This window comes from Plectropomus leopardus, chromosome 9 (assembly GCF_008729295.1).
Source record: "Plectropomus leopardus isolate mb chromosome 9, YSFRI_Pleo_2.0, whole genome shotgun sequence".
NCBI classification, from domain to species: Eukaryota; Metazoa; Chordata; class Actinopteri; order Perciformes; family Serranidae; genus Plectropomus; species Plectropomus leopardus.
In genome coordinates this window covers 6,558,356-6,572,959 of record NC_056471.1, presented here as the reverse complement: position 1 = coordinate 6,572,959, position 14,604 = coordinate 6,558,356, and the positions used below count along the sequence as shown (strand labels likewise).

The window sequence follows — 14,604 nt, the reverse complement described above, 5'->3', positions numbered from 1 at the left end:
CTTTTTAGGTAAATTACATTTTACAAGATGATATTAAGAACCACTGAGCTTTGCTCCAACAATGCCTTACTAAACAGACAAACATAAAATATCTTCCATTTGCTGCTGATGTTCATGCTGTGCATATATTTGCTTTTTAAGCTGTAGTTGGTAGCTTTTATAAAAAAAATAACATTTTGTAATATTTGCTAAAACTGTAACCATATCCTGACAAAAGTACCTAAGACAGATAATCTGTAACAGGTTAATTATATCAATGTCTCATATGTCAATAACCTGCAACTCATGTGATAATGTATGTCTTTTTTCTGGTCTGTGTTACCACTAATGTCCTTTTTTTCTCATTTTCCCCCCTTTTACTGTGTGATTTTTTTGTTGTTGTTTTTTTGGTGTTATTGCTTGTTTGTGCACTTGCTGTTTTGTTGGTGTGTTGTTTTTTTTTTTAATTGTATTCTCATACTGCACTATAAAATAAATAAATGGATGTTTAAAATGAAAGACAGATAATCTGTGAAAAAAAAACATGTTCTCCTGGCTACTGATAGTGCTTCAAATGGCATTTGCAAGAATCTGCCATATATGAACCAAAACAACCTGTCAGATACGTGGAGTCTTTAACGCAGCTGTCGATCGCTGCTCGTGAACTGTGGTCAAACTGTTAAACTAGGCAGCACTGATTAAATATAAATCAAGATTCTGTTACTGCATTGCCTATTTGTGCCTAGAAATGCATTTTAGTGTACTGTTTAGCTGTAAATTAAGACTCTGTGACTCAGCTGTCATGCTGTAAACAGATGTGACAGAATGAAGCTTTGCCCAATTGCTGGAGCAACAGTGAAAGAGGCCCCTCCACTCTGATTGGTTGTTTTTGTTCAATAACAAAAGATTCTCAAAAATGCTATTTGAAGCACTACCTGACCAGGAACTCTAATTCACAGATCGTCTTGTGCACTACTGAGAAGATGTGTTGATAATTTCAGCAAATATGACAAGATGTTTTTTGTTTTTTTTTAAACAAAAATTCCCACACATTTTCATGGAATTTAAAAAAAAAAAAAACTTTTCCATGACTTTTCAGGGTTGAACATCAGATTCAAACTATAACCAAATGTAATTTCACCTAGCTAGCATGACTGAATAGAGAGAAGGAACACGGAGAAAATGAAGAAACATTAGTGATGGTTAATAAAACGTCACACGTCGACGCATATTAGAGCTATGTTACGACAGCTACAGAAAACAAATTTGCTATTACGTTTCATTACTTGAAAGGTTAGTCACGGATGACTACTATAGCAATGTAGAAGAACACAAAAGAAATGTTATGACTTTTCCAAAACCTTGAATGATCTTTACTGATTCCATGACGTTTTTGTGAAAGTTTTTTGACCGGAACCCTGGTAAAAAGTCAAAGAATCGTTTGATCTTTAGGATATCAGGATTAAGGCTAGTGGCTACTGTGCTCTAAGTAGGCAGAATGGAGGTTGGACACAATGAGAAAACAGAGGGAAGACTTGAGACATCTGTGCACTAAAGCCAACTGGAAAACAGGAAGTTTTAAACTAAGAGACTAGACTGTAAAAACTACAGAGCTCAGCCTCTGCTGATGACAAAGTCCTCTGGGATGTATCTCAAGCCCAGACTTATTCCTTCTTATCATAGCAAAACATTCACTTAAAATGTGCAGAATTAACTGCCGATTGCACTCACTTTGCATGCACTATAACTCAAGTTAAAGATGTCCAGATGAAACCCTGAGATTCAGTCTCTTTCCTCTGACCCAATGGCCTTAAATAGGAAATATTCTAACACATGAGAATGTTTGTTACACTGTTACTCAATCAACCATGTCAAGAACCATACATGATGTGCACAAAAACGCTATAACCACTTCTTCATTCCTCCATGCTCCCCAAGACTGCAATCCACACATGGCCAAATTAAATTCCTGAAAAGCTACCTGCATGTGTCACTAGCAGACTAAAGCACAGATAGTTTGAATCCAGCCATACTCTATCAAAGGCACACATCTTCAATAAGGCTTTTTCTCTCACACAAACACACACACACACACACACATAGTGCTGTCCGTAAGGTGCTGAAGCGGCTTGCATACATACGAGCTATGTACATTATTAACACCAGGAGGCAGAGGAGAGGAGAAGACATGAATACATTGTTCACAGTCTGTCAGTCTGTCTGTCAGTGAGTCAGTTCTGTCTGTTCATCTGTCTGTGTTGGCGGGTACATTGTCCTGAGGTCTCCAGACAGACACACACGCATCTGCTTTCCACTGCGGGGCCAGTCGAGGCTTCATGATGATTGTCAGTCTTAATCATGATAACGACATGCCTTCGATTCTTTTTGCAACTTGCTGCTGGTTGAGCTGGTTTGCCAACAGAGATGTAATTCCCCATGAAATGCTGCATTCATCGCTTTGTTATGAACGCATCTTTGTTCCATCAGTGTGTGTCAGGAGAGCATTTAGTGCCACGTTTCATGCTTACACTTGAGCATACACTACTTTAAGATAGCAGGTGGTCTTTCCTAATACTTCATGGTGAGCAGTCTTATCAGAATACTTTACGTGCAAAATGACCATTCAGGTATGTTATTCACCCCATGTTACCTTGCATTTGGAAGCAAACGTTTTTTCGCATGACTCCGCAGTGAACGGAGGATCCAAAGAGAGCGAACATTCCTCACGAATTAAAGTCAACAATTTAAAGACAGCAAAAACATGTTTTCAAAGTTAACTGAGACAGCCAGGTTCAAACGCACACTCTTGCCCAGGCTCGCTACCCGGCCATGCAGGTGACTCTTTGTGCTGGCGTGTTTTAAAATGTAATATCGTTGTGAAAATGTACGTGTTTGGGAAATACTGAGCATACGTCTGGATTAATGAGACTGCATTGCACGAGTTGTGTGAGAGATTGTTTTGATAAAGTTTTGCTGTTGTTAAATACGGGCCTGGGAGAAAAACGTTCTTCTGCCCTCATCACTGTCACCAGCCGTCCAATCGCAGTGGAGAAGAGGCGGGACAAATATTACATAGCGCAATCATCAGCGAGGACAGATGCAAGCGATGAACAAAAAATGTTGTTTTGCGTTGGTGTTATGAAACGCTTTGGTTGACAGATGGCCTTACTTAAGTAACACCAGCGACTGTCTGACCAATGAGAATCAGACATGGAGTCATGTGAGAAAAACAAAGTTTTCTCCAAGATTCAAGGTAACATGGGGTAAGCAACGGATATACAAAGGTCATTTTGTGGGTGAAGTGTTCCTTTAAAGGACACGGGGCAGTTATATGAGGGGGCTTTGACAACTGTAATTGCAAAAAAAAAAGACTTTGACAAACTATTTGGGTCTTTTAGTTTGATCGGAAACTGTGTTCCACTAAAAATCACAATAAAGACGATGAAAATGAGGCTAGAGGTTAAACCCTGCAGTAAGGCAATACTGACTCAAAGATAATTCATTCAAGTGTGTATTCATCTACAGGCTTTGCATTAAAAGAAACATTACATTTTTACAACTTAAAGCAAATTAGATAAAAGTGATGAACTTCCTTGATTAGGTGTAATGTATGCTAAAGTGTTGGCACAAAGCAGCAGAGAAAATGGCTGACCATTGACACGTGGACAATTATGGTGTCTAAAAGGCCAGATGTCACCCAAAACGGACAGGGACAACGGGCACACACAAGGTCTGCTTATACCACATGTCTGCATACATGACTGACGTTGTATGCGGTCCACGTGATCATAGTTTTGCATTTTCACGTGGATGGTCCGCAAATCCTTGCAGACATGGAAGGTAATGACATTTACATCACTCAGACCCTTGCATCTATAAAGATGCAGAAAAAAATATAAAAATTGGGTACAGGTGCTGACAAATTAATGGACATGTCAAGCCATGGAGAATTTAGTTAACACTAGTCAGCAGCAGTTTGAATTCGCCCAGACAGGAAGCGACAAAAAAAAAATCTTAGGGTTTTTCAAGCTCACCCTCTTATGGCTGCATGCAGCCAAGATGGAGAAAACAAACTATCTCTGTTATTCCTATGCCCTGGTAGCAGTGATAACACTCCCTCATCAGGGGTCAGGGGTCAGGAGGGAGTCACGTCCGAGGTTTTCATAATGACACTTGCACGCATCTCGTGGGTGTGGCTGGTCGCCGCAGACGCGAGAGAGTTCTGGCTGTAGGCAGGCATCCAGCCGTCAGTGTGGTAGCTGATGAGCGGGGCCGGGTCCCGTGTGCTGGTGACCCTGAAGTTTGGCTTGCTTGTACTGACGAAGGTGGCCATGCCAGGAAGAGAACATGAAGGAACCCTGAGAACTGATGTGCTGTAGCCCCGCCTCCACACTGTACTGACACCCTGTCAGTTAAAATTGTGAAAAAGGAGAAAAAAAGAGGTAGGTGAGTGCAGAAGTCAAGCACACACAAAGACACAAAAGCTGTGGCTAATATATGATGTAATTTGTGTTAAAAAAAAAAGAACACGACCACAAAAAATATCAACAAGCTGAATCAACATCTCCGTGACCCAGTCACACTGTTTGCACAATATATAATTCACAGGTGGCTGCTATGTGATGAATTAGAAAGTGTCATTGTTGTTGTATGCACAAGCCGAGAACTACATTTCTTATTGAACTCTCTTATTTAAAATAAATAAAAATCTACAGAAAAGTTCCCACATTGCAACATAGTTAAGAACACTGTACTGTTACCACTGATAAGTGGAAGAGTGTGTGTGCGCCTGTGAGTGCGCGTGCACGTACAAACGTGTTCGCTGTGGGTAAAATGTACTACAAAGGACAACCTCAGATTAAACTGTTAATGTTTGACGGTCACAGTTCCTGACAAGGCCCTCCCCTTTCTCAGTCTCGCAACATTACAGGAAGGAACACACACACACACACACACGCACACACACACGCACCACACACACACCCGATTTCAGCTGTAGGGTTGAAACAGGTAAAAACCTGTTTATCTGCAGATGGGAGCAGTTAATAATTCATTCATCACTCTCTCCTCTGTGTTTTATTGTGTTTGATGAGAGACTCACTTCTCTGGTGTCCTCTGTGTCACTGTCCGTGTCACTGCCTGTAGAAATAAAAAACAAAAAACAAAAAAAACAAATAAAGGCACAGATTAACAGTTTGTATAGTCGTATTCATGAACATTTTCTCATAGGTCATCCTTTGAACACATACACCACTGAAGAAGAAAAACAGAAAGACATGGGGAGTGGTAGAACAAGTTCAATTAAACTAAAAAAAACATAATGACAAGACTCACATCCAACTGTGCATTCTCTACTATTAAAACAGTTTAAACAGTGCACTTAAACACAGTAGCACAATTTTAAAGTAAGTAAATGTATAAAAAGGAAAAAAAGAAAAGAAGGGATACACGAATGATGTTGAATTTAAACCTGACTCTTCAAGTCGTGGTGGCAATGGAGAAAGATAAAAGGGAAAGAGAGACAAAGGACAGGAGGTGGGATGATTACAACTGTGAACTGACAGAGCCGACTCTGCCTGAATGACCGGTTGGGGAAGAGGAAAGCTGCATACACATAGAGATGTGAGATAAACACATCGCAAAGTAATAATGATACAATTACTGAACGTTGAATAATGGTGCATTATGTACCTCTAAACATCAGAGAATAACGAGGCATCACCATGTTATGTTTCCAGTGAGCTTGTCAGGTTATGGATCTCTGTTTACAGAGAAAGCCATTGTTTGATATTAAACTAGACACATGCCTAGGTTTAACTATGGCAAAAGCAATTATTCAATTGCAAAAACAGCCTGTACAAGTCTAATTAAATTCATGATGATCTTCTTTATCGTTGGTTATTTTCAGCAGCTGATTTGCCTTCACTGGTCTGCACTTAGGATAAGATCTGGAGCCTGTGATACACATGATGCAGGCACTTTATGTGTATGATGCAACAGTGAATGATGTAATGACAGCTATCACGGGGTCCCCATCTGAACCACAGTTTTGTTGTTTTGCTGGCTATTTTTACATCAACATCAATTAATCCAAACTGTAAAGCCAAAAACATTGATTTGGTCTTGATTTGCATACCCTAACACACACGCGTGCCACGAGCCGTGACCTAGAAAGTATCTTGTTTACATGTGTTGTAACCACTATGTGACTGTGGTCAAAAGTGTGGTTTTGAATAACTTCTGCAGCTACTATGAGCCTGCTCCCCTGTAAAAAACCTCTTTATCTCCTTCACATAACTAAATGTGGTACAGCGTGATTTGCAAGTGCGCTTGTGTGTGTGTGTGTTGTCTCACCGCAGCATGAAGACACAGGAGAGATTTGGAGCGGGTACGAGTGGGAGGAGCTGACAGTCTGCTCTTCGTTCTCAGTGGTCACTTCGATCGTCTGACAGACGAACGGCAGCTGCTCGCTGGTGATCACATGGCCGTCTACTGAGCTGATGGCTGTGAGTGGACGAATCAAACGTGTTACGAAAGGCTGAATACATGAATTCTCTCTTGTTCTTATTATCATTAATTATTGATAAAAATATCTGAAGTGTGCGGAAACATTAAGTTACACATCTATCCACTGATATGATAAAGAGTCGTCTGCATCGGCTATTCATAGACCTCAAAATTAAAGTGTAGTGATTTAATATTTATAAAGGCACTTGTAGCGGATGATGAGGACAGCTCCTGATAAGAAGATATTCAAATGCCTAAACAAAACTGAAACTACTTTTGGAGATTCCTTAGATGACCTTTGGGTTCAGCTACTGGACCTAATTGCCCTGTTGAACTTCTGACTGTGGGCAGCAGAACCGAATTCTGGCAGATTTTATTGCTCGACCGGACAGTTTGAGTTAACTTACGACTCATTTGGGGTGAGGAGCTGTCAAGGAGACATCAAGAGATCCCTACATTGTAGAAACTGACTACTTAAGCTTAAACTTTTTGCGCAACCAACACATAACACACGTGCACATGTTCAGACTGTAAGAGAGGCACACCCTGACTGATTTTTGTATTCAAAGTAAAATGTACTTTGATAGAAATGTTGTGTGGAGATCTCATGGCTACAGAACTGGAACTTTGCTTACCTGCTGATTTTAAGGCCAAACTCACACACATTGCTTTGCCTGTGTGTGTGTGGAGGGGTGTGACCTTTCCTAACCCTCTGCCAGCAGCGTGCTACACACTGAATGGAAAGACTCTTAATACAGATTTGCATTTTGATATGCATACCCCCCTATAAACACTGTTGTTTGCAGATGCTATATTGTTTTGTAATCATGTTGAATTGTGATTTTCTAATTATAGCTTTTGTTTGATAGACCTTTGATAATAGTGACTACTTTAACGCTTTGGTATATTTTGATGCTAGTGTTTGTATACCTTTACTCAAACAGGATGTTACAATTATGCTTATATTATATCAGAGTGTTTTGACACGGTGGTGTTACTTATTTTTTACACAGATTAATTATGCTTGTTAAACACGGTTAATACTGTTTTACTTAGTTAATAGTCTGCCAAAGAATTATTTGGTTTTCTCATAAGTGTTCAAGTGTTCAAAATATTGAAGATTTGAAGGTCTTTAATGAAGTTTATCAACACTTTAGGAAGAAATTCGATCTTGACAGTTAAAACAGAAGGAGTGATAAAAAGGGAGGAGTGCATTTTTTCTACTTTGACAGTCGAGCAACACACCCCTTTATACTTATATTTATTCATATGTTTCTGAGTCTTAATTTTGCATTATGAGTTATAGTTACATATTTTGGTATTGATTTATTAATTAACTGATATTTTAATTGAATTGCTAATTATAAATGCCCTACTTAAACCGCTACACACTTAACTGATTTGACTATGGCAATAAAAACAACCAGAGCACCAAAGCCTCCTCTCCATAGACTGTGAGCCAGATATGAGCTCTTCCAGTAGTTTCCAAAAGTGCGGTTAACTTTTTGTTATTTTGCTTTAGTTTACATTATGTGCTTTGATTTAAGTGTTTCACAATGACAGCACATTCACGCTGAAATATTTTCTAAAATAGGCCTTAACCCAGGTACATCCCATAATAACTACTCAATATTTCTAAAGAAGCCACGGGCGTAGTACCTGAGGCACTGTCCGTCACTGTGAGCTCCAGTGGTTCCTGCTTGATCCATTCCTGTTTGATGGTCTCCTGTATGGTGTAGTCAATAGGTCCCACGTGAGCATCGGAGGGAGTCCTGTCTTGAGACGGAGAAACTACCCGATGCTGAAAAGGACAGGAGGTGGAAAAAGATTGAAGAGAATGGAAAACTGATATATTCAAATGGGCAAGAATGTCCAAAATGAATAACGTCAGGAAAAATAAATTCATCCAAACTTCTAAATCACAGATGTTCATTCATACCAGTTATATGAACAATGGTACTCAAATTCCCATTTAAACACAGTATCCTCGACATAATAACTTCATTACATTTTCACTGTGATAATGAGAAAGTGTAACACGGCAGCAGCGGTGTAGTGAGTCAGTGCACAGATATCAGTAAGCTTTATGCTCATGGTTTGTGTAATAAGCTTTAAAAATATGCTTGGAAGCGTTAAAAAATGTTTACAAACAGCTAGGATCACACCAGGATACATCCTGATGTGGAGCATTTCAGGCATGTAAACACTGAAGTTATGCTGACCAGAATCTAACCAGCCAACTAACCAGCCAAACATTTAAACAGGCTCTTTTATTCACTCCTACACACTTAGTAAGAGTTTTTTGTTTGTTTTTTTTTTAATCAGACTGAGCAATCTAAGAGGGGGTTGTTGGGATTTCAGCATTTCTACTTATTTAATTCTTTATAACTTTTTGAATTAAGTACTTCTGGAACGTAAAGTTGAAATTGATATTCACAGGAGATAAAACAGTATAAGAGAAGATGCCTATTTTAATATACTTAATTGCATTTTTGATTATTTTTACAATTTATCAGTTTCTATAAGAAAAAATCTTTCTTCAGGTGTGGCTTTATACTTGAGTTTAAGCAAACTTTATAGTCTATAATATTTTTTGACAATGAGAATATGTGTTCTATTCCTTTTTTTGTTATTAATTTGCAACTGGAGGTAGCAGCTACTGGTTTTACTGGTGTACTGCTTGGCGAGTCAGAACCAAACGAGGGAGGAGGGCTTGGTTACCGCACTCATTTACTGGCAAAAGTCTGTGTCATGTGGGAACCAGAGCCAAAGTTGACTGTTCATGTCAGATACTCAGGACTGAGTATGACTTACAAAAAAATATTTTGCTTAACTTTGGCATGTAGACAGAGCAACATTTCTCAGAAAGCTAAAATATTTCTCTCGTGAGAAAACCGACCAAAAGGACAATTAACTGCAAGGCCTTCATGAGAAATCTTCCCATCGGGCAGCTGTTTTTTAACAGTGCTGCCACATATGGAACTAGAATCACCTTTACCCTGTTATATGTCTCCACCATCAAGTTAGGTTATATATTATCATATTTATCCATGTTTGTACTACACATATCTGTAAAATCAGCAAAATTTCAAGATTAGTGTTACTTCATCATTTTATCCAATTAGACATTTCTATGAAATGTTGCCCTAATTAGGGTGTGAATTCTTAAGTTAGGACCAAATACTGGTTTTGTAAGATAAGAATTTGACCACAGAAATTGAATCAGTTCATCTTTGAGTCCACGTGCACATTTGTTCCAAATCTGAGAAAATTCCCTCCAGCTGCTCTTGCAATAGCGCTTTCACAACAATAAGACAACTTGAAAACATAATGCCTTTGGCCACAGCTGTCGTCAACACAGGGGCATAAAAATGCTGAAAGAATTCAAAAGTGTAAAGTCACATGTTAACCAGCGTTTTAAGAGATTTTTGTGTTTCGTTCTACACACTGTCCTGTCCTGCAAATGTTGAGAGTCTCGTGTGTAAAAGTGCTCTGACGTGTTTATCTACCTCTTTGTTTCCCTTGGCCCTCCCCTCCTTGTCCGTCTTCTTCTTTCCTAAACAGACAAGCAGACAGCAACACACACCTTTCAGAAATTGATTTATAAGCCACAATATAGTACCTGCAAGTGTCTTGATACGGTAATTATGAAATTATAAATAAGTCCTTTCAAAACAAATAGGTTAAATCCAGAGAAGTGGTCGGCTGAGGATCAGCGGCAGCACTCACCTTTCTTCATGCTTCTCTCTGACAAGGAGAGCATCCGATACATTCTGAAGGCGTTTGTTCCCTTTTTGATGCTTTTGTCCTTTACCTCCTCGATGTCTGGCAAACTGTTCATGGCACAGCGGAAATTAGCCTTCCACGTCTTTGGATCTGGACGGTCTATGCCTGGCTGGTATTTACCTACACAGAAACAGAAAATCACAGAAGACTGACCGAATGGTTCTTCATTACAACAGATGGCGAACATCACAAAAGTCACTATCATTTTTGAGGTAAACACTTATTCAGTTGTGATTTCTTCAGATATTATACAGCCAGCATTTTTCCACTGGACAAAATGACTCTCCACATTAGACAAAATGATAGATATATGCTTTTTTGTTGACACCCAAGATTTTTGACAGCAATTTAGTCTGACAAAAAGCCTCCGCTTCTGTTCCTGAGGTATGATGCTGAGTAATGGCCATAAAAGTGTTTTTGCAGAATGTTATGACGTCCCAGTGACATTGACCATTTGGATACAAAATGTTGTCACATTATCATTTTATCTTAATAGACAAGCCTATGGCAATTTGTCATAATCAGTGTATGAATTCTTCAGTAAAAAAATGTATTATGTGGAGTCACAGTGACTTTTGAACATAAAAATCTAGTCAGCTCATTGTTAAGTCCAGGAAGACGTGAGCGGGATGGACGGCTAACCTGAAAAAGTCCTAAAAATAAAAATATTTTCAAAAAACATACTGTATTTGGATTTGTCACTGTGGGCCTGCTCGCTCTAAAAACAGGACTTCTTATATTTCATGAATACACTTTGTATATATTTATCTTCACCAACACGCGTCATCTGTACACTCCAGCGTATTGCCAAAAGCAGGTCGACTTTGGCTGCTTTCCTACATTGTAGAACTGATTATATACTCATATTTCCCACTGACCATTCCTGCATTTCTTACCATTTCAAGTTTGGAATATTCTTCTGAACCAGAGGATGTCCCCCTTTTAAGTATCTAGATGCCTTATAATACATTTTCCCTTTAACTGATGCAGCAAGGAGTAGTGTGATTTTCTACTTTTACAGAGTCACTGTGCGCTTCCTAAAAGAGCAACCTGTCGATAAGCTTTCTGAGGACAAACAGAATAGGACACTCCTGCAACTTAATCATTTTGATTTCTTTCTTCAAATATTACACAACTCGAAAGTTTCTATGATTTTAGACAAGAGAACTGTTTTGGTGTACTGTAGATATGAAAATGGAACCCACAGAAAAGGAGAACCACTGAGTGTGTGTGTGGTTAGATCTGTGTATTACCGGTATGTACAGCCCATCTCATGAAGAGCGGAGCATCTTTCTCCAGGTCCCATCCGTGCCGCGCTGCATGCATCCATGGGATCTGGAAGATTCTCTTTTCCTGGAGAGATACATATTTTGTCAGCTCTTGAACCATAATATCATCATATGTGTGTGTGTGCATCACTGTACACTTACTTCATTAACCCATTTAAGTCCTGGTATCTGGCAGGAGTTGATCTGCTCCTCCAGCCACGGCCGCATCCTCATTCTTTCTACTGGCATTGTGTCCTGTGAGCACACACACAAATTCAGACACATATGCATATAGAGATTATAGATAGCGTCATCTTTATGGATGATGACTGATTACATTTAAATGTGACAATTCAAAGGCTCTTCTCCAGAAGGTTCAGTACTATAGTATACTGTAAAAAATGTATTTTAATAGAAAAAAAAGGGTTGTAATTAGCTTGGGTAACAGTACAAATATCATGTGGCCTAAGCTGCCAAACAATGTGAGAGGGAGCAAACACTTATTTCTCATTATTTTGAGCACAACAAAAGGGATAGTCTTATCCATTTTATCTGTGGTTGTAAAGCTAAAACACTATGACGGTGAACTTGCACTATCACGACTGTAAGCGCAGCCGTGTCGTCCACTCCTGCCCACAAACGCATACTGACCATCTTTGTCTGATTAAGACACAATTTTTAAATAAAATATTTCAGAAGACAGAGCAGATGGGAGAATGGTAATGAATGATAATGAACACAGCTAGTTTATCTAGAAAAACAGCAACAGCAAACTTCACACACCCCACCCCACAACGTTTGATTTTAGAGCAGGGTTATGATCCCTGCAGCCTGATGTGACCAAAGTCCGGTGGGCCTGATTAGCCAGCGAGTCTGACACTCCCCGTGCACGGCACAGTAAGCCAACAAACTGCCTCCTGATGGGAGACCGAGCTCCCCAACAGGTCAAACACAGTGACATGGCACAGCATCAAATTATTTTCCCTTTTTTTATGAGCTGCAGAGTTGAAACTTCCAGCTGAATCCAGCTTACAGGACATACAGGTTTACAGCAGGACAATAACATAAACTCTATACTGTTATGGCAAACTAAAGCTTAAGAAGGAGGAAGTATAAAAAGTTGAAATGTGCTGGAAAATTGTACAACTGTATGAGTTGAAACACTGGTTTTAGTTTAGTCTTGTGGTCATTTATTTCAGCCCTTGTTGACAATTTTTTAAGAGGAATGCATATGATAAATAACACAAAGACATTAAATTAAAAGGAAGAACAAAAGAAAAGGAAAAAAAAACAAAAAGATAAGAGCTTTAGTAAATTTATGGTATACAAAACAAAACAAAAAAATCAAAAACAGAATTAGCAACAGAAAGAGTAAAAATGGAAACAAATTTCAAAACGTGTCACACAAAATTTTATAGTTTCATATATTTTTACCACCATTTTTTTATTTGCAAAGTGAAATACGCTGTTTCACATTCGTTTCACAAGTTAACCCCTTTGACAGAAATACATTTATTCTTTATTCAAACATGCCTATTGTTCTAAATTTATACTTGCTCTCTCTCATTTCAAACAGCCTCTGAAAACTGTTGGGAAGCAATTTTTTTTTTTGCTTTCATCATTATCTAAATCAACAAGATCACAACATTTTAAAGCATGTATGTATATAAATAGTGTTAGTTTATTCCCAATAATTAAATTGAATGACTATTCTTGTAGCTCTCTTAAATAGTTGGTTTTGTATGCGTTTCCCCATACCGTCACACAGAAGGTCATATATGGAACTTTGAGAGCATAATATAGTATATATTCTAGGTCAAAGTGTTTTTAGTGTTATATAACATGCTATAGTTTTAGACATTAATTTCATGGTTAAAATGTAGTAAGAAAAAAGGGAAGATCATCATGTGGGAAAGTCATTACCTCAGCCTAAGCTAGACTCAGACCATAATACTATGTGGCAATGTGTTTTTTTTCTGATTGCACAATTAGTAACATTTACTATCCTAAGTTTCATACAGGGAGTAGTCAGGCTGTATGACTGCAGTTAATGAATAACATTTACAATGTCAGCGTTAAAGCTAAAACCTGTACTTATAAGAGTCTAATTGTGAATTTTAACCTTACAAATAATTGCATGTGTAGTTTTTCGACAGCACTTGCCCTACTTATTGTCAACCACACAAGTGCATGTATCTAATTTCTTAAATGTCAACAAAACACTTCTAGTTGCAGAACAGGACACGATACTAGTAATGCAGTTCAAATAGGATACTTCTTACAGTACTCTGATTTACTATACAAATGCATGACGCCCTGAATGCATTATGACTATTGTTTACAAGTCAGTACATTAAATGCTAAATTAACAAAACAGCCCTCTGATGCTGCATGTTATCAGCAAATAACGCACGCCAAGTTCCAGCCACAATCACATCTGACTTTTGGTAAATGTTAGTTACAGGTTTTTTAGGGATTCATGTTTGATTTAATAATGGGGGGTTAAGCAAAGAGTTAACCGCAGTCCGTTTGTCTACTGTCTGCCACCCTGCTGACCCCAAAACAACCCAGCCAAAAGTGAAAATAAATACAGTACCTCGTCAACAAACGCGGAGAAAAACTACAGTACTACTTTCACTTACACAGCGAGCTAGGGAGCCGTCATGTCGTCCTGAGGGAAGCCTGCGTGGTTCAAGTCAACAGCGTTAATATGCGGAAATAAAATGTTACCTGTTCAGTTTGGACGGCCTGTAGCCTCTCAGTCCTGCTGTCACAACAACCAGCGCAGCCGAAGTTGGACGCGTTAAGTTATTTGAGGGTTTTAAGTGAAAAGGGAAAGCGTGGCCGTCGTTTTTTTCTGTTTCTGTGTCCAGACCGAAAGCAAAACAACGGCTGGCTCGGGAAGTGGGGGCTCGAGCTGGAAATCCCCCTCCTGCCTCTCGTGCTCTCGCTTTGGGTTGATCGCGAGCGGCGTCGCGGAAGTCTCTTGGCCGCGTGCGCGCTCCGGTGACAAAATAACTCAGAGAGAGGGCTCACTCTGTTCTTTTTTCATGGTACCATTTAA

General features: G+C 39.0%; 1 protein-coding gene across 1 annotated transcript; it reads right to left on the bottom strand.

The window, feature by feature from the left end:
• Nucleotides 1–454: 454 nt before the first annotated feature.
• Nucleotides 455–14,507, bottom strand: irf2 (interferon regulatory factor 2). Its single transcript, XM_042493333.1, has 9 exons — nt 14,271–14,507; nt 11,703–11,795; nt 11,526–11,625; nt 10,216–10,392; nt 9,996–10,042; nt 8,146–8,287; nt 6,334–6,483; nt 5,081–5,118; nt 455–4,384 (listed from the first exon to the last, which is right to left on the bottom strand). The coding sequence occupies exons 2-9, from the start codon at nt 11,787–11,789 to the stop codon at nt 4,115–4,117; spliced, it is 1,011 nt and encodes a 336-aa protein (XP_042349267.1). The 5' UTR covers nt 11,790–11,795; nt 14,271–14,507; the 3' UTR covers nt 455–4,114.
• Between the last annotated feature and the right edge of the window lie 97 nt (nt 14,508–14,604).